Raw genomic sequence first — 23,961 nt, forward strand, 5'->3', positions numbered from 1 at the left:
GATATCCTCATTATCAGAAGCTTGTCTATGGGATTTACATGACCACGAAGAAGGTTGCACACTATTTCTCAGATCACTCTGTTACAGTCGTCAGCGACGCTCCATTGTCAGAGATTCTGCACAACAGAGATGCAACTGGTCGTGTGGCCAAATGGGCGATTGAACTCCTTCCCCTAGATATCAAGTTTGAGGCAAAGAAAGCTGTCAAGTCCCAAGCAATAGCAGATTCCCTCGCCGAGTGGATCGAACAGCAACTGCCGACTCAAGTTCACTCCGAACACTGGACCATGTTCTTTGATGGATCCAAGATGCTGAACGGTTCTGGTGCTGGAGTAGTTCTGGTATCCCCCCGAGGAGACATGCTCAGATATGTCCTCCAGATTCACTTTGATTCCTCCAACAACGAAGCAGAATATGAAGCATTCCTGTATGGGTTGCGCATGGCCATTTCACTCGGCGTCCGTCGCCTCATGGTCTATGGCGACTCAGATTTGGTAGTTAATCAAGTGATGAAGGAGTGGGACGTCAGAAGCCCAGCCATGACTGGTTACTGCAACGCAGTGAGAAAGCTCGAGAAGAAGTTTGAGGGATTAGAACTCCACCACAAACCCCGACTGAAAAATCAAGCAGCCGATGATTTGGCAAAGATAGGTTCCAAGAGAGAAGCCATTCCCAGCAATGTATTTTTGGAGCATATCCACTCGCCGACTGTTTAGGAAGATCCTTTTACTGTAGAGCCCCCGCAACCTAAGAGCGCCACAGATCCAACTGAAGTCGAGGTCCCAGCCGTGGTTGACCTGATCATGGAGGTGATGGCCATTACTCCCGACTGGACGGTGTCCTACATTGCGTACATCCTCAGGAAAGAACTCTCAGAGGATGAAGAAGAGGCTCGACAGATCGTCCGTCGATCCAAGGCCTTTACTGTGATAAGAGGGCAGCTATTCAGGGAAAACGTGACTGGAGTCGGTCAGAAATGCATAAAACCAGAAGAAGGTCGAATGATCCTCAATGACATCCACTCAGGGACCTGTGGTCATCATGCGTCCTCCCGGGCCATCGTGGCTAAAGCATACCGAGCTGGATTCTATTGGTCACGAGCAAATGAAATGGCGAAAGATATAGTCGACAGATGTGAAGGCTGCCAGTTTTACTCCGACATGTCCCACAAGCCAGCGTCTGCTCTGAAGACCATCCCCCTCATCTGGCCCTTTGTTGTTTGGGGACTGGATATGGTTGGACCACTGAGAACTGACAGGAGCGGCTTCACTCATGTGCCCGTTGCAGTCGACAAGTTTACCAAATGGATCGAAGCTAAACCTATCAAGAACCTTGATGCTAGCACCGCTGTCAGTTTTATCAAAGAATTGACGTTCAGATATGGAGTCCCACACAGCATCATCACGGACAACGAGTCGAACTTCGACTCCGATGAATTCAGAGCTTTCTGCACCTCTTAGGGCACTCGAGTCGACTATGCTTCGGTCGCTCACCCGCAATCAAACGGACAAGCAGATAGAGCCAATGGCCTAATTCTCAAAGGATTGAAACCCCGACTGATGCGTGATCTCAAACACGCAGCAGGCGCTTGGGTTGATGAACTTCCGTCAGTTCTGTGGGTCTTGAGGACAACTCCTAATCGGTCGACCGGACGAACTCCTTTCTTTTTGCCAAGTGACCTGCTCCACAACGCACCCCGAGTCGAGCACTTCTCCGAAGAGGAAGCAGAGCAGGCCCGGCAAGATTCAGTCGATCTCTTGGAGGAGGAAAGAGAGATGGCCTTTATCCGGTCGACCATCTACCAGCAAGACTTGCGTCGATTCCACGCCAAAAATGTGAGGGGTCGAGCCTTTCAAGAAGGAGACCTAGTTCTTCTAGTGGATCAACAGAAACCACACAAGCTTGCCCCGACTTGGGAGGGCCCCTTCATCATCACCAAAGTTCTCCACAACGGAGCATACCATCTTTACAGTATTGAGCATCAGAAAGATGAGCCACGGGCTTGGAACGCGGAGCTGCTCCGCCCCTTTTATACTTAAGCACTCGTTCGAATAAAATGTAATGAGAAACACCTTTTGTAATTCGTTTATCAAAGACAAGAGCTTACAGTTCTCTCATTCGATTGTGTTGTTTTTATTTACTTCTGAAATCCCCTAGTGGGTGGGCTTAGTCGCGAATCCGTTTCGCCTAAGTTCAAAAAAATACTACCGAGTGGAGAGCAACCCTCCCACTCGGGGGCTTAGCTGCAGTCCAGCACTCGCCTAAGTTCTCTCACTAGGAGACTTAGCTGCAGTCTGGTACTTGCCTAAGTTTGAAAAAAATCCTATCGAGTGGAGAGCAATCCTCCCACTCGGGGGCTTAGCTGCAGTCCAGCACTCGCCTAAGTTCTATCACTAGGAGACTTACCTGCAATCCGGTACTCGACTAAGTTTGAAAAAAATCCTACCGAGTGGAGAGCAATCCTCTCACTCGGGGGCTTAGCTGCAGTTCAACACTCGCCTAAGTTCTCTCACTAGGAGGCTTAGCTGCAGTCCGATACTAGCCTAAGTTTGAAAAAATCCTACCGAGTGGAGAGCGACCCTCCCACTCGGGGGCTTAGCTGCAGTCCAGCACTCGCCTAAGTCCTCCCACTAGGAGACTTAGCTGCAGTCCGGTACTCGCCCAAGTTTGAAAAAATCCTACCGAGTGGAGAGTAATCCTCCCACTCGGGGGCTTAGCTGCAGTCCAGCACTCCCTAAGTTCTCTCACTAGGAGACTTAGCTACAGTCCGGTACTCGTTTGAAAAAATCCTACCGAGTGGAGAACAATCCTCCCACTCGGGGGCTTAGCTGCAGTCCAACACCCGCCTAAATTCTCTCACTAGGAGGCTTAGCTGCAGTCCGGTACTAGCCTAAGTTTGAAAAAATCCTACCGAGTGGAGAGCGACCCTCCCACACGGGGGTTTAGCTGTAGTCCAGCACTCGCCTATGTCCTCCCACTAGGAGACTCAGCTGCAGTCCAGTACTCGCCTAAATTTGAAAAAATCCTACCGAGTGGAGAGCAACCCTCCCACTCGGGGCCTTAGCTGCAGTCCAGCACTCGCCTAAGTTATCTCACTAAGAGGCTTAGCTACAGTCCATCACTCGCCTAAGTTTGAAATAATATCCCTATCCCCAAGGATGACGAGGTGCAGGTCGACTGCAATCTTCTCCTTCGGAGCTGCGGCACAAATACAACATACGGTCCATCCCTATCCGCAAGGATGACGAGGTGCAGGTCGACTGCAACCTTCTCCTTCGGAGCTGCGGCACAAATACAACTAGGGAGAGGAGGAGGGGAGGCCCGCCGCCGGTGCTAGGGTTTCTCCAGTGACGTGCGTGCGGGGCGCGTCGCCGGAGCGGGAGGAGGGGGACGTCATCTTCGTCCTTCCATATTATCTATTGAGTTTGCGCCATCCTTCCCCGTTAGCAGACCAGCCTACTCAATTCAGACTGCTGGCATGTATCAAACCTCACTGCTCTCCATCTTGGTCTCACTGCTCCTCTTCCATCAACGCGCGCAAGCCATGTGTGAGCCTGTGCCATGCGGGAACTTCACCATCGAGTACCCGTTCTGGCTCGGCGCGCCCAGGCGCTCCGTGCCGGAGGCCGCCTGCGGCCACCCGGACTTCGAGCTCTGGTGCATGAGCGGCAACACCACGGCCATGAGCGGCTCCCCAATCCACGTACTCAGCATCCGCCACCCCACCAACTCATTGGTCGTCGTCCACAACAGGGTCGCCTCAGGCACCGACGGCATGTGCCGCGCCGATTTCAATGTCTCGCCCACCTTAGCTCTCGCCCCGTTCAGTATCAGCAGCGGCAATCAGGCCCTGTGCTTCCTCTCCAACTGCAACGGGACGGAACCACGAGGGCGCGACTAGGTGAACGCCACCGGCGTGCCCGGCTGTAGCAGGAACATCTACGCATACCTCAGCGGGAGCTACGACCGGGACACGCCACCAGCGATCCCGACTGGGAACTGCACGTACACGTTCCTGCTGGTGCTCGGGTTAGAGGCGGCGTTCTCAACGGCGGCCGACTACGGCCGTCTCCTGAAGACAGGGTTCCTTCTGGATTGGGAGGGCACCGGCATAGGGGACTGCGACGCCTGCGTTGCGAGCGGGGGGCAGTGCAGTGCAGGTACAGCAATGCCGCCGGGGAGTTCGCATGTCTCTGCCCCGACGGCAAGTTGCTCGGGTCGACATGTGCCGGTAAGCCTCCAAATTAGTTTACATAATTCTAATACTCAAAATTACACTAGGAAGAGCTACTAGCTGATGAAAACTTGAAATACATAGCCAATTTCCAGAACATGGAGATAAACTGCAGTTAGAAATGCGATTGTTGTCTTGGTTGAGCGATTATCTGGTTCGGTAGAGCGTGGAGTGGAATAGGCGGCACTCCGTCAGGCTTTAGTCCACGGCAGATGACACATCGCAAGAATAGATAGATAGACTAATCAAAGATTTTGATGTCACCGGAACCGGAAAATTGACGAGTGGACGACAACGATACTTTGACCAAGTAGATGGACCCGTTTCAGGCCGTTAGTATAGTAACGACCAAAGAAAAGAATGGAGGATGAGGAATGGTTGGTGTTGTTTTCACCCAGCAGTATGCAAGGAGGCGTTCAAACCAAAAGGACCTTCCTCCGGTCACTGGCAATCGGGCCCTGAGCACCCACACCCCCGGCGAGTGCCGCTGTGATGTCCATTTCAGTGAACACCTCCGTGACGACGAACAGTCAACACATCCGGCAATCATGCATACTTCTTCAATCTTCGTCTCAATTTTCATCATCATCAACTGCCGGTCTTCGCTGCAGGCCTCCCTCTCTCCAGGGCCGGTCCTAAGAATTTAGGAACCCGGGGCGAAACTAAAATGCAGGCCCCTCAATGCTAATAGAGGTACATACTTTGCACGTATAAAATTATATACGATCACATCACCACATTAATTCATAAGTAAATTTCTAAAAGAAGTATAATTTTTCTTTTTTTTTTCTTTTGAAAGGATGGATTCTAGTAGAATGCACGAAAATATTTAACACCATGGCTTTCTTAATTTCATAATAATCCAAAGAAATTGAATTTGTAATGATGTGCGTGAGCACGAATATAATAAACATAATGAAAATTTGTAAGAGCTCTAAACTCAAATCAAATGAAAATAAATGTGTAGCAATGTTCTACAAAAATCATACGAAACTATATCCTTTTTTTGTGGGACATATGAAAATATCTCAATCAAATCTGAAACCTTCAGCTTTAAAAATCTACAGGTACTATAAACTGAAAGATAGTCACTCCATAATTGGTCTAATTAATTATGTCTAGCATAAGTGGTTTGATTTTTTTGTGCGATAACCAGCATGTATACTCGGAAGTGGTTGAATTTCAAAACAGTAGTATACCTCGGACTGGCATCGGTCGGTCGGTGATCGGGCTTTTGGCGATGAACCGATGTGGAGTAGACTGGCAACTAGCAGGATGTGCTCGGCGATGTAGTCTAGCCAGCACGCATGTACATCCAGCGGTTGGAGATCGGAGTTCGTAGGCGTCGTCGCGTTGCGGCTGCCGCTCGCGATTCGTAATTGGAGCGACGGGGCCAGGTAGAATTAGGGATCATAGCCATGGAAGGAAAAGAAGGCAGGGCGATATCCTGGGCTCGTGGCGTCCTGAGATCGTGGGCAATCTGCATGCCATATTTCTTTCCTTTTGAGCAAGCGTCTACGCGTGCACCGTGTCTACCTGGAAATGCCCACTGTTTCCCAGAACTTGGCCTTAACTATCCTGTTGAATACCTGGGCCATGGGCTAGTGTGAACCTGAGGAGAGGCCCCTGCATCTTGGGGGCCCGGGGCGGCCGCCCCCGCTGCCCCCCCTCAGGGCCGGCCCTGCCTCTCTCCGCCTTCGGAAGCCGTTAGCCTCTTCAATCTTCCATTCTGTTGTATCAGCATCGACCGATGCATCCGTTTCGTGTCCCGATGGCCGCCGCCGTGCTCTGCGCAGCCACAGTGCTGCTAAGTGCCGTCCTCACTACCCACGCCCGAAACACCACCTCCTGCGAGCCGGCGACGTGCGGGGGGCTGCGCATCGAGTACCCGTTCTGGCTCGGCGGCATGCACCCGCCAGAGTGCGGCTACCGGGCCTTCCAGGTCAGGTGTGACAGCAACGGCACCGCCTCCCTCAAAGACAACATACGGACGTACAAGATCCTCGACATCTCCTACCAGGATAGCTCGTTCCGGGTCACCAACGTCGAGCTCTCAGACAGCACCTGCGACTTCAAGCTCCAAGTCAACGTCTCCTCCGACCTCGGCCTCGCGCCCTTCACCATCAGCGCCGCCAACCGGGAGCTCTTCTTCCTCTACGACTGCCACGACCTGCAGCCGGCGCCACAGCCACCTACATGGGCGCCCTTGAACTGCGACAGCAACTCGTTCGCGTGGCTTGCCGGGGGTTACAAGCCCGACGACAAATAGCCGCCGGTGCCGGGAAACTGCTCGGTGTTGATGGTGCCGGTGCTGGGGTACCCGGCCGGGGGCGACCGGGGCGAACTACCACAGGCTGATGGAGGGCGGGTTTCGTCTCGAGTACACGGCCCGCGAGTGCACAGCGTGCAGGGACACCGGTGGGCTTTGCCGGATCAACCCCACCTACGACATCTTCGATTGCCAATGTCCCAGCGGATCGTCTGACGGCCCCTTAAACTGCGGTGATCAATTTATCACCCCTGCAGAAAAAGGTAATTAATTCACCTCGTTTTTACGTCATATATAGATGCCAGTACTACTACTACCTCAAAAGAGTTTTAACTCATATACAACAGCCATGCCAGGTAGTTCAAACCCACGTTTAAAAAATAATCTAATTTAGTACTGCTACATAGACTTATTACTGGTGAGTTCTGTCTTCTGTGTGACCCGGTCACTTAACCACTTTAGTCGAAACTCACTGGTCACTTAACCGCTTTGTCCATCATCTGTGGGCAGGGTTTACATATGTAATAGTACTCTTTGATTTTGACACACTAAGTTGAGGGAATTTACAAGAAAAATGAACACAACATGCGCGTACCTACTAGCTGTAAATGGTTTCCTTTTATCTCCTACTAGTATAGCTGGTGTTCTGTCCAGTTTACTCTGTTTTTTAGTTAATGATATTCTTTTGCTTTTGAAAAATAACCAATGCAGTACTGTTGGACAACATTGCTTTTACTCATAAATGTTATATGTGTTATGTTCCAGGTAGCAAGGGGACTAGTAAGATGAGTATGCTAATAGGTATGCTCAAACTTTTGCCATTTTCTCAAATGTAATGATTTAAATATTGGTAGTCCACTACAGTGATTTCTATGTTGAAATAGTAACATAAAATAGTCATATCTGTAATCACTGCGAATTGATTCTACAATAAAAAATTGAATCAAGCAACTCTCACTTGAGAAATTTAAATTATTGATGGTATTGGAAACCAAATGACTGTATTATAAGTCCTGGTTTAGAAAAGAAAGTAACATCGATCTGCTTCAATCTCAGCTATGACATCAGCAGCTGGAGTCTTGCTCTTTACATGTATTTATGTCCTGTTATGGCATAGAAAGGGGAAAAGACTATGGTTTCTCCTTTGCAAGAAGACTAGCAGCAACACTGAAAAGAATTACGAGGCCATGATAGTATCATATGGATCCCTAGCTCCAAAAAGATACATGTATTCGGAGGTAATGAAGATAACATCTTCTCGCAACAATCAGCTTGGGAAAGGTGGTTATGGTGAGGTTTCCAAAGGAAGGCTACACGATGATCGTCTGGTTGCTGTGAAATTCTTGCATGACTGCAAAGGAAATGGGGACGAGTTTGTGAATGAGGTTATGAGCATTGGGAGGAACTCTCATGTTAATATTGTTAGCTTATTTGGATTTTGTCTGGAGGGATCAAAAGGAGCTCTTATATATGAGTACATGCCCAACGGTTCCTTGGATAAGTTCATTTACTCAGAGAACCCCAAAGAAATTTTAGGATGGGAGAGGCTCTATGCGATAGCAGTGGGGATTGCTCGTGGCCTCGAGTACTTGCATCATGGCTGTAATATACGCATCGTCCATTTTGACATTAAGCCCCAAAATATCCTTCTAGACAAGGATTTTAACCCAAAGATTGCTGATTTTGGTCTAGCTAAATTGTGTCATACAAAAGAAAGCAAGCTTTCAATGACTGGAGCTAGAGGAACAATTGGGTTCATCGCTCCAGAAGTTCACTCTCGAAGCTTCGGAGTGGTCTCAACAAAGTCAGATGTTTATAGTTACGGAATGATGCTGCTGGAGATGGTTGGAGGCAGGAGAAACGTAAAATCAATTGTTGCAAAATCCAGCGAAAAGTATTTTCCAGACTGGATTTACGACCACTTTGCGCAAGATGATGGATTACAAGCATGTGAAGTCACATCAAAAATTGAGGAAATCGCAAGAAAGATGACCTTAATTGGCTTGTGGTGCGTACAAATATTGCCTGCATATCGCCCTACCATAACCAAAGTTCTAGAAATGTTCGACAGAAGCTCAGATGACATGGACATGCCACCAAAGCAAAACTTCTCAGGATTGCTGTAAGATATTCTCCCATATTTTTTGTTCCTTTGTTTTTCTGTGCAACAATGATTATGCAATAACTTGACCTACACGCATATCTTTCATTACAGTGAAAGTTCAGCTCACAATATGGATGTACAAAGTTCAAGTTCTAACAAATCTGAGGAGATAAGCCTTGTGAATTCAAAAATCCTACAAAAATCGCCAGCTCTTTGAGCAGATATGCTATGTGAATCAAAGAACCTACATTAATTTCCAACACTGTGAGAAGATGGCCTGTACTAGAGTACATTGAGAAATTGAACAAGCGCAGCGAAATTCTGCATTGTAGTAGAACATATTCCATGTATGCATGACCTAGAGTCAAGAGCATCCACATGCCAGCGTCCTAATTCTGATGAGTGTTGTGTTCCAACTGCTAAAAGGCATCGGAGGCAGACAGCTACCAATGACTTGTTGACTGTAATTTTCCCCCAAAACTGAATACACACGATTTGGGCTCTAACTACAACCCCTAAAATTTCAGAACCCGGATGCATATACCAGTCTAAACATTGTGATGTTATATATGCCAATTCATAGCAAGCAGATTAAATCGTGGAAGCGGAAGGCGCATACTTACTTGGTCCGCTCCGTAGATTGTATCCACTCAATCAAGTAGCGCCGTGCTTTTCCTTCACGTGCGCGCAACCTCGCCGGCGACCACCGCCCAACTGCGCGCACGTACTACTCTCCCTCCGCTGGCGAGCCGAGGGTTTGCACATCGCTTCCGTGGCCCCTCGCTCGCCGCCGCCAATGCCGAGCGGGTCCGCAACGGTTGGTCGGAGATCCACGCGCCAGAAGACGCCGCGACGAGAGGCCAGGCTCTTCTCTGCGCGGGTCACGACGGTAGCCGCACGCACTCTGCAGCGTGCGCCGGCAAGGGAGCGACCGCGGCGACCAGCGGCGGCGCAACGCCGATCCACGTCGGAGGTTTTGGGTTATAGACTACCTATTTTTTTGCGAAATAAAACAAACCATAGCGTCTTAGAAGCAGGAAGCATAACGGGCCGGCCACACAACCCATACTTTATATTTTCCTATGGAAATATGAAAACAATTAAGATAATAAATTTTAAACATAGTTTAAAAATACTTCATAATATAAACAAGAGTAAATGTTAATTTATTTTTAAAGTGTTCATCTCATATTAAAAAAATTGGAGCATAAAACTTTTTCCGTATAATTTACAAAATTGTTCAGATGTGTTGGAATATATCTTCATGTAATTTGTAAAGGTTTTACATATTTCGGCGAAAATATAAAAAATATGATATAAATAATAAAATCAAAACACATGAAAATAGGATAACAGTTATAAAAACACGGAACTGAGTTTCCCAACGTTAAAGCGACATAGGATCTTCAATCATTGGGCCTGGGCCCATCTCTTCGTGTGGCTCATTTTATTGCAGCCTTGCTCGCACCCTACCCCTAATACTCACTTCTCGCATTCTCAAAAAAAGAAATAGTCACTTCTCGCCCACAGCGTCCCTACTGGGGTCTAACCCTGCTATTTTATTATTATTTATCCCTCAAAAACGTTAGATTTTTTTCACTTTATTTTTTTGTTTTAATTCTTTTGATTTTTTTCATATTTCAAATGATTATACGAGTGCCTGACATACAAATACGAGCCACTTATTTAAAATATTTCTAGGTTAAAAAATATTCACACATTTTGCATAATCATCCGTGCAATTAAAAAAATGCTCATTGAAATCAACAAAGTTATACATCTAACTAGTTTTTTTAATATATGTAAAAAATAAACATTAAGTTTTCCTTATTTAAAAATAGTGTCAGTTCAATATTCTCTAATTTTGAGAAACAATTCTTTGCATTAAAAATGTTGTTCGCATATTTTTCAAAAGTTCATGCAATAAGAAAATCTTACATCAATAATAATATTCATTGTACTATGAAAAAATATCATTATGTAATCCTATATTTATAAAAGCATCATCCCATAACTAAAAACTATTTATCATATATTTATAATTGTAATATATATAAATATTAATAAATTGAAATAAAAGTAAAAAGAAAAGAAAAAGGATAAAACACGATGGAAACTAGAAAAAAATTGAAAAATCCATGGAAGGAAACTGGAAAAGAAAATATGAAAATGGAGAAGAAAAATAAAAGCGTAAAATGTGAAAAAAAAACAGAAAGACGAAAAACGAAATTGCAAGAAAAGTGTAAATAAAAATAAAAAAACTGGACACACAAAATTAAGGGAACAAAAATTGAAAGAGAAACCACATCATTACCTGACCCGGAAAGAAATCCGCCTAGTCTCCTGGTGCTACTGGGCCACGAACCACATCATGCACAAGCATTCTTTACCGTTCGCGCTGTGGCGATACGTATCATTTGTTGTATTCCTCTACAAATTTGAAGCCGGTCAAAAAGCCATGGGTTGGCCGGCCTTTTTGAACTGCCCATGGCTGGCACAAAGGTACTCCCTCCTTCCTATATTATGGGACGGAGGGAGTAGTTCTCAATTCGGTGACAAATAGGATTTCCGCTTTTGGATGATCATTCTCCTCCTTGCTTTCTTATGACATGCATGTATTTACGTTTAGAGAAACTAGTCAATGTGTAATTAAAATATATTAAGTGCACACGGATATTAAGTAGTATATTATTTGCATATTATTATGTGATTAGCACTATATTTGGTATGAAATTAACTGCACGGTAAATGTGTTGAGCGCTCGATATTGAAGCAGTCTAGGTCATTAGATTGACATGATTTGATGGCCAAGATTAATTGGATTTGCCCCTTTGGGTCTTTTTATATTGGTATAGATATAGATTAATGGAATAAGTTATACAATGGGTCATTTTTTAATAGATAGGTTACCATTTAGTATGTTTTTATTGAACTAGTTATCTCTTTTTTTTAACGCGAAGTAGTTATCTCTTAGTACTATCTCTAAGAATAAATATGTGCATGCTCCTAATTTTGTGGGGTCACTAAAGTTTACACTAGAACATATAGCTAAGAGATTTGCTTCCCACACGGTGTTTCCTCCCGACCTCCGCGCGCGCTCCCATGGGCAACATGTGGGAAACCATCCCTCGCAGCAGCCACGAGCCCCCTATTCTCCTCCACCACCTCTCGCAGAACCTAACAGTGTGACTCCAGTCTTTGCGAGATTCTAGATCTAATTCCCAGATCTGTAGGTTGCGGGCTCTAGAGTTGGTGGGCTACCATTGGGCACCGTCTGGCAGAGCATAAAACATCGAGGGGTGCCAGGTGGACCAATCAACCATGGGTCGGGTAAACGGGGTTCCAAATGAAATCTAGGTTGGCTGCAGCGAAGCGGCGCCCACTAGCATTTTCATGACCATGTTGAGGGTGTCGTTGCAGCAACTTGTGTCTCCTTACCCAAGTGCTCTGAGAGGAACCCTAGATTCGAATCCTCGGCTCAGACTATTTGTAAGTGCATATAGTGCCCCTTAGTGATTTTGGTGTATTGAATACTTATAGGTTAAGGGACTGATGCATTTGTGAGTGTACGCAGGTCTATAAGTCTATGAGGAGTTTGATATTTACAGAGACAGTCGACCCCTAAAACTGAATGTCTTCAACTAAAGACTTTGGATTTCTGAAGACTTTGAAAGGGAAGAAATTGGTGTGATCGTGAAGAATTGGATTTCATGTGAGGAACATGAAGCGTGAAGACTTTTGTTTTCGTAGTTTCATTTTCTCTTTCTTGAGTCATAGGAAACACCGTACTGTTAAAGGGGGTCGAGGAAAAACTAAGGAAAAGTTTTCAAGTGATGCTAATCTCAAAATCCTACACCTACCAATCCTTTCGAGTGAAGCCATTGGAAATCTCATGTAGTTCAGTCAATTTCTTTAGTGACAGAGACGAAGTTTTTCTGGTCTCTGAGGAATTTGTTCTGACTAAGGCGTTAGGAATTCGCCAGTGCGGATTGCCTACAAGTGAGGATCATGATAGCCCTGAGAAATTATATAGTCAATTTTCCAACCGTTGCTGTGCTTTGCGCCAACTGTCCCAAAATATCTACCCACCTAACGGTCATATCATCAAAGGGCATTTATGTCTTATCATGTCGGACTGTTCCCTAGGCTATAAATAGCCGCCCCCTACAACCACTAGCTGGTTGGCTGCTCTGAGAGAAACTAACACTTGTCATTGAGAGCATCCCATCCTCCAAGGACTTTGAGCGAAAATCATCAAGTGAGGAAAACCCAAACCCAAACACCTACAAACCCAAAGTGATTGAGCATCACTGAAGAAATTGTTCCTGTGTGGATCCGATGCTTGTTACCTTTTAAGACTGTGCATCTTCCAGACGGTTAGGCGTCATGGTCTAGAGCATCCAAGAGGAAATTGTGGATCGCCGAGTGACCGAGTTTGTGAAGGTTTGAAAGTCACCTGAAAACTTACCACGAGTGATTGGGCGAGGTCTGTGTGACCTTAGCTCAAGGAGAATACGGTGAGAACTGTGTGTCCGGGACTATGTGTCCTCAGATTTAAATACCTAGCCGCTCCAACCAGATGTACAACTGTCACAGCAGTTGGAACTGGTCTACCAAATCACTGTCTTCATCATGCCTACTGGTTCTATTTCCTGAACCCTTCCATTTCATCATTACTGTGTTGTGTGCTTGTTCATATCTGTTTGAAGACTTTGACTGAAGACATCAATTTCTTCAGTCCAATTTCTTCAGTCTGTTTGTCTTCATCATGTTTATCATGTGCTTATGCTTTTTTTACTCTGTGTTTGTTTTCATTTCATCATGATGTCTATGCTTATGTTATGTTATGACTGCATCTGAGTACTTATTCCGCTGCAAGTAGTTCTTCACTAAGGAATTTGCTCACCCTGAAATTCCTCAGTGAAGAATTCATAAAAATCGCCTATTCACCCCCCCTCTAGTTGACTTAACGCACTTTCAATTGGTATCAGAGCAAGGTACTCCTTTGTTCTGTGTGATTTTGGTTCAACCGCCTGAAGTTTTAGTTATGTCGACCGCAGGAATGAAGACTGTGTCATGCCCATCATTGTCGGTCATGATTATCCCAAGTGCAAGGCCATGATAAAGAAGCGACTCATGGCGATGAACAACGAGTTGTGGTCCGTCATTGAGATTGGTCTTACCGATCTATGCAAGATGGCGGAGGCTGATGACATTCGCAAGTACACACTTCTCAACCTCACGGGGAAGGACATCATCTGCTCTTGTCTGTCTCAAAATCAGTTCAGGAACATTATGCATCTCAGCCATGTGAAGCTTATCTGGGACCGACTCTCTGAGGTCTATGAAGGTCATAGATCTGACCGTGATCCCTGGTTTGAGGATTTTATGGTATCGCGCAAGGCTATGACTTTCGAGTCAGAATCATCATCCTCTGCACTATGCCTTATAGCAAAAAGTGCCAAGGTAACTGAATGCTACATGTCTGAGTCAAGTGATGATGAATCAGGTGATGAATTTGGACCCAGCTACACCAAACTTGCTTCCCTTGCCACTAAACAACAAAGAGTTTTGAAAAAGGTTCAAAATATGCTTAATAAGAGTGATGATATGTTGGGTGAAGAAATGGTTCGCACCAAAACTTTGACTGAAAAAGGGCATCAGGCTCTTTGTGATGTGCTTAAAAAGCAGATCATCAACAGGAGCCCTAGGAAAGAGGGTATTGCCTTTGAGAGGAAACTCAATGCTGATGGAACATACTGGAATCCTGAGCAGTACCCCAAAACGTCATGGGTTGCTGCAAAGGGACCTCCAGCAGACCCATCTACTCTATCTGACTTTACATGTGAATCTCCTCATTCTTCTGATGAGTCATTTGACTCAAACTATAAGCTGTTCAAAAATTAGAATGGTGAAGTATTTGCTAGATATGTTGACACTAACTGCAGGAACGGTTGCCCTATGAAGAAAATCTGGGTTCCCAAAAGGTGCCTTGAAAGTCTTCAGGTGAATGTCCTCATGACACCACCCATGAAGAATGGGAACCCCAGATCAAAATCTTCATACGGACCAAATTCTTCATATGGATCCAAGTCCTCACGTGGATCAAATTCCTCAAAAGGATCAGAATCCTCATATGAACATCATCGTGCTAACACTTCTGTTTCGCAGGGAAGATCTAAGGGCTATGAATATAAGCTTTATTCTTCTAACCATTATGTTCATAAGTCCTTAAAGAATTTCTTTGCTTATTCATATGCTTACCCTAACTCCTCTTATGTGAAACGAAGTGGACTAGTTTCTATGCCACCTTTCTCTTATGGATCTCATAGAATGATGAACTCTTTGCCACCACTTCAGATGTGGGTGGTGAAGAAAAAGAACTAATCTCTTATGCAGGATCAGGTCTCCAGACGTACTTAAACGTCTGAAGAATTTGCTGGAGACCTCAAAATGCTTGAAAGGACGCAAGCTAATCCTGAAGAAATGAACTTTCATTTCTCACGTCCTCATACTGCTTTATCCGTTCTATTGCTTGATGAAATTGATCTGATGAAATTGATGTCATATTCTTCACTGATGAAGTATATGAGTTCGTAAGTGTTCGCACACGAACACGTCAGCGTGTACCCTCGACACCGGGGGTGATGCACCGCAGCTCACGTTGAAGGAGACCTGTCCGGAAGCGCGGTACTACGCTAGCAATCTGGTGGGCACTTTGGTAGACCTGAAACCCCACGCGCCCGGGAGGGACCCCGTCTGGACGCGCGACGACTATGGGCTGCCCTAGGTCGGCCTGACCGCCCCTAGGGCCTCGAGGTTCGCCACCCTGCAACAAGAAGAACGAACAAAGAACTAGGAAGAAGAAGAACTAGGGCTAAGGAGAAAAGATAAAAGATAAAAAGTGGTAGATGAATTGATCGATTGTGTGTTGTTCAATCGACCGTAACCTCTCATCTATTTATGAGGCGGCTGGACTTCCCGTACAAGAAAAGGACTAAAAATTCCATCCAAAACATCAAAAACCCTAACCTAACTCGGACGGGAATCTTTGGTAATTTCCCAGATCAAATCGGTCCCACCGATTGGTTCGTTTCGGTCCCACCGAGTGAACGTTGCCAACTCTCTGTATCCTTCTATAATTTCTCGAATCAACTCGGTCCCACCGATTGGTTTGCTTCGGTCCTACCGAATGAATATTTCCAACTCTTTGGTAAATTTTTGGACCAACTCGGTCTCACCGATCAAATCAACTCGGTTTGTCCGAAATGACTCTGTAGCTTTTGTTTCTGACCTTGTTTTGCCCCCCACATGTTGCATACAGCCTCGGATTAAGACGATTTTTATACGAAAATCAACCATTTCGACGAGACGCACAACTTTCGTGTTGAAACGTTTTCCATTAGAGACAATCTAAATTGAGTTTCATGCCATTCTTTAATCTGGTGTCAACATGAGCATCTCTGAACTTGTCACAACTATTGTTTTCGAGCTCCGTTTTAAACCATCTTCATATCCATCTTGATCTTTGATTAACGAGCTAGTCAAGTAGAGGCATACCAGTGACACTCTATTTGTCTATGTATTCACACATGTATTATGTTTCCGGTTAATACAATTCTAGCATGAATAATAAACTTTTATCATGATATAAGGAAATAAATAATAACTTTATTATTGCCTCTAGGGCATCTTTCCTAAACGGCAGTGCCACAGATAAGTTGCACTATCATTATCAACTCTGCATCTTTTGGCTTCAACATTATGAATATGTGTATCACTACTATCGAGATTCATCAAAAATAGACCACTCTTCAAGGGTGCATGACCATAGAAGATATTACTCATATAAGTAGAACAACCATTATTCTCTGATTTAAATGAATAACCGTATCGCATCAAACAAGATCCAGATATAATGTTCATGCTCAACGCTGGCACCAAATATAATACTAATCCCGAAGGTAGATGTAGAGGTAGCGTGCCGACCGTGATCACATCGACTTTGGAACCATTTCCCACACGCATCGTTACCTCGTCCTTTGCTAGTGTTCGCTTAATCTGTAGTCCCTGTTTTGAGTTGCAAATATTAGCAACAGAACCAGTATCAAATACCCAGGTGCCACTGCGAGCATTAGTAAGGTACACATCAATAACATGTATATCACATATACCTTTGTTCACCTTGCCATCCTTCTTATCCGCCAAATACTTGGGGCAGTTCCGCTTCCAGTCACCAGTCTGCTTGCAGTAGAAGAACTCAGTTTCAGGCTTAGGTCCAGACTTGGGTTTCTTCTCTTGAGCAGCAACTTGCTTGCCGTTTTTCTTGAAGTTCCCCTTCTTCTTTCCTTTGCCATTTTTCTTGAAACTAGTGGTCTTGTTGACCATCAACACTTGATGCTCCTTTTTGATTTCTACCTCCGCAGCTTTCAGCATTACGAAGAGCTCGGGAATAGTCTTGTTCATCCCTTGCATATTATAGTTCATCACGAAGCTCTTGTAGCTTGGTGGTAGTGATTGGAGAATTCTGTCAATGACGCAATCATCTGGAAGATTAACTCCCATCTAAATCAAGTGATTATTATACCCAGACATTTTGAGTATATGCTCACTGACAGAACTGTTCTCCTCCATCTTGCAGCTATAGAACTTATTGGAGACTTTATATCTCTCAATTCGGGCATTTGCTTGAAATATTAACTTCAACTCCTGGAACATCTCATATGCTCCATGACGTTCAAAACGTCGTTGAAGTCCCAATTCTAAGCCGTAAAGCATGGCACACTGAACTATCGAGTAGTCTTCAGCTTTGCTCTGCCAGACGTTCATAACATCTGGTGTTGCTCCAGCAGCAGGCCTGGCACCCAGCGGTGCTTCCAGGACGTAATTCTTCTGTGCAGCAATGAGGATAATCCTCAAGTTACGGACCCAGTCCGTGTAATTGCTGCCATCATCTTTCAACTTTGCTTTCTCAAGGAATGCATTAAAATTCAACGGAACAACAGCACGGGCCATCTATCTACAATCAAACATACATAAGCAAGATACTATCAGGTACTAAGTTCATGATAAATTTAAGTTCAATTAATCAAATTACTTAAGAACTCCCACTTAGACAGACATCCCTCTAATCCTCTAAGTGATCACGTGATCCAAATCAACTAAACCATGTCCGATCATCACGTGAGATGGAGTAGTTTCATTGGTGAACATCACTATGTTGATCATATCTACTATATGATTCACGCTCGACCTTTCGGTCTCCGTGTTCTGAGGCCATATCTGTATATGCTTGGCTCGTCAAGTATAACCTGAGTATTCCGCGTGTGCAACTGTTTTGCACCCGTTGTATTTGAACGTAGAGCCTATCACACCCGATCATCACGTGGTGTCTCAGCACGAAGAACTTTCGCAACGGTGCATACTCAGGAAGAACACTTCTTGATAATTTTAGTGAGAGATCATCTTATAATGCTACCGTCAATCAAAGCAAGATAAGATGCATAAAAGATAAACATCACATGCAATCAATATAAGTGATATGATATGGCCATCATCATCTTGTGCCTGTGATCTCCATCTCCGAAGCACCGTTATGATCACCATCGTCACCGGCGCGACACCTTGATCTCCATCGTAGCATCATTGTCGTCTCGCCAATCTTATGCTTCCACGACTATCGCTACCATTTAGTGATAAAGTAAAGCATTACTGCGCGATTGCATTGCATACAATAAAGCGACAACCATATGGCTCCTGCCAGTTGCCGATAACTCGGTTACAAAACATGGTCATCTCATACAATAAAATCAGCATCATGTCTTGACCATATCACATCACAACATGCCCTGCAAAAACAAGTTAGACGTCCTCTACTTTGTTGTTGCAAGTTTTACGTGGCTACTACGGGCTTAAGCAAGAACCAATCTTACCTACGCATCAAAACCACAATGATAGTTTGTCAAGTTGGTGCTGTTTTAACCTTCGCAAGGACCGGGCGTAGCCACACTCGGTTCAACTAAAGTTGGAGAAACTGTCACCCGCAAGCCACCTATGTGCAAAGCACGTCGGGAGAACCGGTCTCGCGTAAGCGTACGCGTAATGTCGGTCCGGGCCGCTTCGTCCAACAATACCGCCGAACCAAAGTATGACATGATGGTAAGCAGTATGACTTATATCGCCCACAACTCACTTGTGTTCTACTCGTGCATATAACATCAACACATAAAACCTAGGCTCGGATGCCACTGTTGGGGAACTTAGTAATTTCAAAAAAATTCCTACGCACACGCAAGATCATGGTGATGCATAGCAACGAGAGGGGAGAGTGTGATCTACGTACCCTTGTAGATCGACAGCGGAAGCGTTATGACAACGCGGTTGATGTAGTCGTACGTCTTCACGGCCTGACCGATCAAGCACCGAAACTACGACACCTCCGAGTTTTAGCACACGTTCAGCTCGATGACGATCCCCGGACTCCGATCCAGCAAAGTGTCGGGGAAGAGTTCAGTCAGCACGACGGCGTGGTGACGATCTTGATGTACTACTGTCGCAGGGCTTCGCCTAAGCACCACTACAATATTATCGAGGACTATGGTGGCAGGGGGCGCCGCACACGGCTAGGAATATGATCACGTGGATCAACTTGTGTGTTTCTGGGGTGCCCCTGCCTCCGTATATAAAGGTTCAAGAGAGGAGGAGGCCGGCCGGCCCGTATGGCGCGCCAAGGAGGAGTCCTCCTCCTAGTAGGAGTAGGACTCCTACTAGGAGGGGGAAAGAAGTGGGGAGGGAGAAGGAAAGGGGGGCGCCGCCCCCCCTCTCCTAGTCCAATTCGGACCAGGGGGGAGGAGGCGCGCGGCCCACCTTTGGCTTCCCCTCTCTCTCTCCACTAAAGCCCATATAGCCCATTACTTCTCCCGGGGGGGGGGGGGGGGTTCCGGTAACCCTCCGGCTTTCCGGTTTTCTCCGAAATCACCCGGAACACTTCCGGTGTCCGAATATAGCCATCCAATATATCGATCTTTATGTCTCGACCATTTCGAGACTCCTCGTCATGTCCGTGATCACATCCGAGACTCCGAACAACCTTCAGTACATCAAAACGTATAAACTCATAATATAACTGTCATCGAAACCTTAACCGTGCGTACCCTACGGGTTCGAGAACAATGTAGACATGACCGAGACATGTCTCCGGTCAATAACCAATAGCGGGACCTGGATGCCCATATTGGCTCCTACATATTCTACGAAGATCTTTATCAGTCAGACCACATAACAACATACGTTGTTCCCTTTTTCATCGGTATGTTACTTGCCCGAGATTCGATCGTCGGTATCCAATACCTAGTTCAATCTCGTTACCGGCAAGTCTCTTTACTCGTTCTGTAATACATCATCTCGCAACTAACTCATTAGTTGCATTGCTTGCAAGGCTTAAGTGATGTGCATTACCGAGAGGGCCCAGAGATACCTCTCCGACGATCGGAGTGACAAATCCTAATCTCGAAATACGTCAACCCAACATGTACCTTTGGAGACACCTGTAGAGTACCTTTATAATCACCCAGTTACGTTGTGACGTTTGGTAGCACACAAAGTGTTCCTCTGGCACACGGGAGTTACATAATCTCATAGTCATAGGAACATGTATAAGTCATGAAGAAAGCAATAGCAACATACTAAACGATCGGATGCTAAGCTAATGGAAGGGGTCACGTCAATCAGATCATTCAACTAATGATGTGATCCCGTTAATCAAATGACAACTCTTTGTCAATGGTTAGGAAACATAACCATCTTTGATTAACGCGCTAGTCAAGTAGAGGCATACTAGTGACACTCTGTTTGTCTATGTATTCACACATGTATTATGTTTCCGGTTAATACAATTCTAGCATGAATAATAAACTTTTATCATGATATAAGGAAATAAATAATAACTTTATTATTGCCTCTAGGGAATATTTCCTTCAATCACAGCCCTAGAATACCCGAGTGAAATAGTTGCTTCCGCACTCATGCATCATGTCTAAAATTTCTGAAATTTGATTTGACGTTTGTTGAAACCCTCAGAAATTAGTTCAAAAATAATCAACATTTAATTCTCATCAAATGAGCCCAAGGAAATGTTCCTGTTACTCTGTAAAAATATTGGTAAGAGATAAAATTCAAACCAATATTTTTGGAATCACAAAAATATTTATTTGGGGCGTTTGAATTAAATCAATGACATATTTGAGTTGGATTTATTTTTGTTAAATAAGAAATAAAGTTCAAATATTTTTGTAAGTTGCCTGTGATCTTGGACTAGTTTTTCAGCTGACATAACAATTTACAGAAAGTTTAAAAAATGATCTGATGTTTTAAATCAAATCAAAACAAAATACAGAGAAATAGAAATGAGAAATAAAAGACAGAAAGTAGAGAGAGAGAGAGAGAGAAACCCACCTGGACCTTACCTAGCACTCACCTGGCCTGGCCCAGCATGGCCTAGCCCAGCTGGCCGACGCCAGTCGTTGTCTCCACTGCGCTAGAAGGATGTCGAGCGCGTGCTCGCCGTGCGCACACACGCGCCCATGCCACCTCCTGCCTGCTAGCTTGCGTGGCGCCACGGATAGACCGCGGGAGCCTTCTAGATCGCGCTGACCGCCCCGCTACTCTCCCCCTCGCCTCCCTCTCGCCCTCTCCGCCATGGCCGAGACGCCAGCGAGCTCGCTGCCGCCATAGCCGCGGCCACCGTGCTCCCCTTGCCTCCCCACCTCGTGTGCAAGCTCCGCCATCGTCCGCCGCTTCGCCCCACCCTGGCCCCGAGCGCTGGGATGGCCTGCTGAAGGAAATATGCCCTAGATGCAATAATAAAGTTATTATTTATTTCCTTATATCATGATAAATGTTTATTATTCATGCTAGAATTGTATTAACCGGAAACATAATACATGTGTGAATACATAGACAAACAGAGTGTCACTAGTATGCCTCTACTTGACTAGCTCGTTAATCAAAGATGGTTATGTTTCCTAACCATGGACAAAGAGTTGTTATTTGATTAACAGGATCACATCATTAGATGAATGATTTGATTGACATGACCCATTCCATTAGCTTAGCACCTGATCGTTTAGTATGTTGCTATTGCTTTCTTCATGACTTATACATGTTCCTATGACTATGAGATTATGCAACTCCCGTTTGCCGGAGGAACACTTTGTGTGCTACCAAACGTCACAACATAACTGGGTGATTATAAAGGAGCTCTACAGGTGTCTCCAAAGGTACATGTTGGGTTCGCGTATTTCGAGATTAGGATTTGTCACTCCGAATGTCAGAGAGGTATCTCTGGGCCCTCTCAGTAATGCACATCACTTAAGCCTTGCAAGCATTGCAACTAATGAGTTAGTTGCGGGATGATGTATTACGGAACGAGTAAAGAGACTTGCCGGCAACGAGATTGAACTAGGTATTGGATACCGACGATCGAATCTCGGGCAAGTAACATACCGATGACAAAGGGAACAACGTATGTTGTTATGCGGTCTGACCGATAAAGATCTTCGTAGAATATGTAGGAGCCAATATGGGCATCCAGGTCCCGCTATTGGTTATTGATCGGAGACGTGTCTCGGTCATGTCTACATTGTTCTCGAACCCGTAGGGTCCGCACACTTAAGGTTTCGATGACAGTTATATTATGAGTTTATGAGTTTTAATGTACCGAAGGAGTTCGGAGTCCCGGATGAGATTGGGGACATGACGAGGAGTCTCGAAATGGTCGAGACGTAAAGATCGATATATTGGATGACTATATTCGGACATCGGAAAGGTTCCGAGTGATTCGGGTATTTTTCAGAGTACCGGTGAGTTACGGGAATACGGGGGGAGAAGTATTGGGCCTTATTGGGCCATACGGGAAAGAGAGAGGGGCTGCCTAGGGCAGGCCACGCGCCCCCCAAGGCCTAGTCCGAGTTGGACTAGGGGGAGGGGCTGCGCCCCCTCCTTCCTTCCCTTCTCCTTTCCCCTTCCTTGTCTCCTATTCCTACTACATGGAAGGAATCCTAGTTGGACTAGGAAAGGGGGAATCCTACTCCCGATGGGAGTAGGACTCCCTAGGGCGCGCCATAGAGAGGGCCGGCCCTCCCCTCCTCCACTCCTTTATATACGGGGGCAGGGGGCACCCCATAGACACACAAGTTGATCCACGTGATCATATTCTTAGCCGTGTGCGGCGCCCCCTGCCACCATAGTCCTCGATAATATTGTAGCGGTGCTTAGGAGAAGCCCTGCGACAGTAGTACATCAAGATCGTCACCACGCCGTCGTGCTGACGAAACTCTTCCCCGACACTTTGCTGGATCGGAGTCCGGGGATCGTCATCGAGCTGAACGTGTGCTAAAACTCGGAGGTGCCGTAGTTTCGGTGCTTGATCGGTCGGGCCGTGGAGACGTACGACTACATCAACCAAAAGCTTCCGTTGTAGATCTACAAGGGTACGTAGATCACACTCTCCCCTCTCGTTGCTATGCATCACCATGATCTTGCGTGTGCGTAGGAATTTTTTTGAAATTACTACGTTCCCCAACAGTGGCATCCGAGCCTAGGTTTTATGTGTTGATGTTATATGCACGAGTAGAACACAAGTGAGTTGTGGGCGATATAAGTCATACTGCTTACCAGCATGTCATACTTTGGTTCGGCGGTATTGTTGGACGAAGCGGCACGGACCGACATTACGCGTACGCTTACGCGAGACCGGTTCTCCCGACGTGCTTTGCACACAGGTGGCTGGCGGGTGTCAGTTTCTCCAACTTTAGTTGAACCGAGTGTGGCCACGCCCGGTCCTTGCGAAGGTTAAAACAACACCAACTTGACAAACTATCGTCGTGGTTTTGATGCGTAGGTAAGATTGGTTCTTGCTTAAGTCCGTAGCAGCCACGTAAAACTTGCAACAACAAAGTAGAGGACGTCTAACTTGTTTTTGTAGGGCATGTTGTGATGTGATATGGTCAAGACATGATGCTGAATTTTATTGTATGAGATGATCATGTTTTGTAACCGAGTTATCGGCAACTGGCAGGAGCCATATGGTTGTCACTTTATTGTATGCAATGCAATCACGCTGTAATGCTTTACTTTATCACTAAGCAGTAGCGATAGTCGTGGAAGCATAAGATTTGCGAGACGACAACGATGCTATGATGGAGATCAAGGTGTCGCGTCGGTGACGATGGTGATCATGACGGTGCTTTGGAGATGGAGATCACAGGCACAAGATGATGATGGCCATATCATATCACTTATATTGATTGCATGTGATGTTTATCTTTTATGCATCTTATCTTGCTTTGATTGATG

At 45.5% G+C, this 23,961-nt stretch overlaps 1 protein-coding gene and 2 pseudogenes across 1 annotated transcript; all 3 read left to right on the plus strand.

Annotated features, from left to right (window-relative positions):
* The first annotated feature begins 1,555 nt into the window (after positions 1-1,555).
* Positions 1,556-4,248, plus strand: LOC147978060 (LEAF RUST 10 DISEASE-RESISTANCE LOCUS RECEPTOR-LIKE PROTEIN KINASE-like 1.2; annotated as a pseudogene).
* LOC147978061 (LEAF RUST 10 DISEASE-RESISTANCE LOCUS RECEPTOR-LIKE PROTEIN KINASE-like 1.2) lies at positions 3,962-6,774 on the plus strand (annotated as a pseudogene).
* Positions 6,775-7,279: 505 nt separating this feature from the next.
* On the plus strand, positions 7,280-9,100 carry LOC125542546 (LEAF RUST 10 DISEASE-RESISTANCE LOCUS RECEPTOR-LIKE PROTEIN KINASE-like 2.5). The gene is made up of 3 exons (XM_087546111.1): positions 7,280-7,304; positions 7,560-8,625; positions 8,719-9,100. Exons 1-3 carry the CDS (start codon positions 7,289-7,291, stop codon positions 8,822-8,824), a joined length of 1,188 nt encoding a protein of 395 aa, XP_087402237.1. The 5' UTR covers positions 7,280-7,288; the 3' UTR covers positions 8,825-9,100.
* Positions 9,101-23,961: the final 14,861 nt, after the last annotated feature.

Source organism: Triticum urartu, chromosome 3A, assembly GCF_056163025.1.
Source record: "Triticum urartu cultivar PI428250 chromosome 3A, HENAU_Tu73, whole genome shotgun sequence".
NCBI classification, from domain to species: domain Eukaryota; kingdom Viridiplantae; phylum Streptophyta; class Magnoliopsida; order Poales; family Poaceae; genus Triticum; species Triticum urartu.

What these genes read in the sequence shown, in the direction of transcription:
- LOC125542546 (XM_087546111.1), top strand. An exon ending in CAAAACTTCTCAGGATTGCT is followed by an intron (nt 8,626 to 8,718) that starts GTAAGATATTCT and finishes CTTTCATTACAG; the next exon opens with TGAAAGTTCAGCTCACAATA.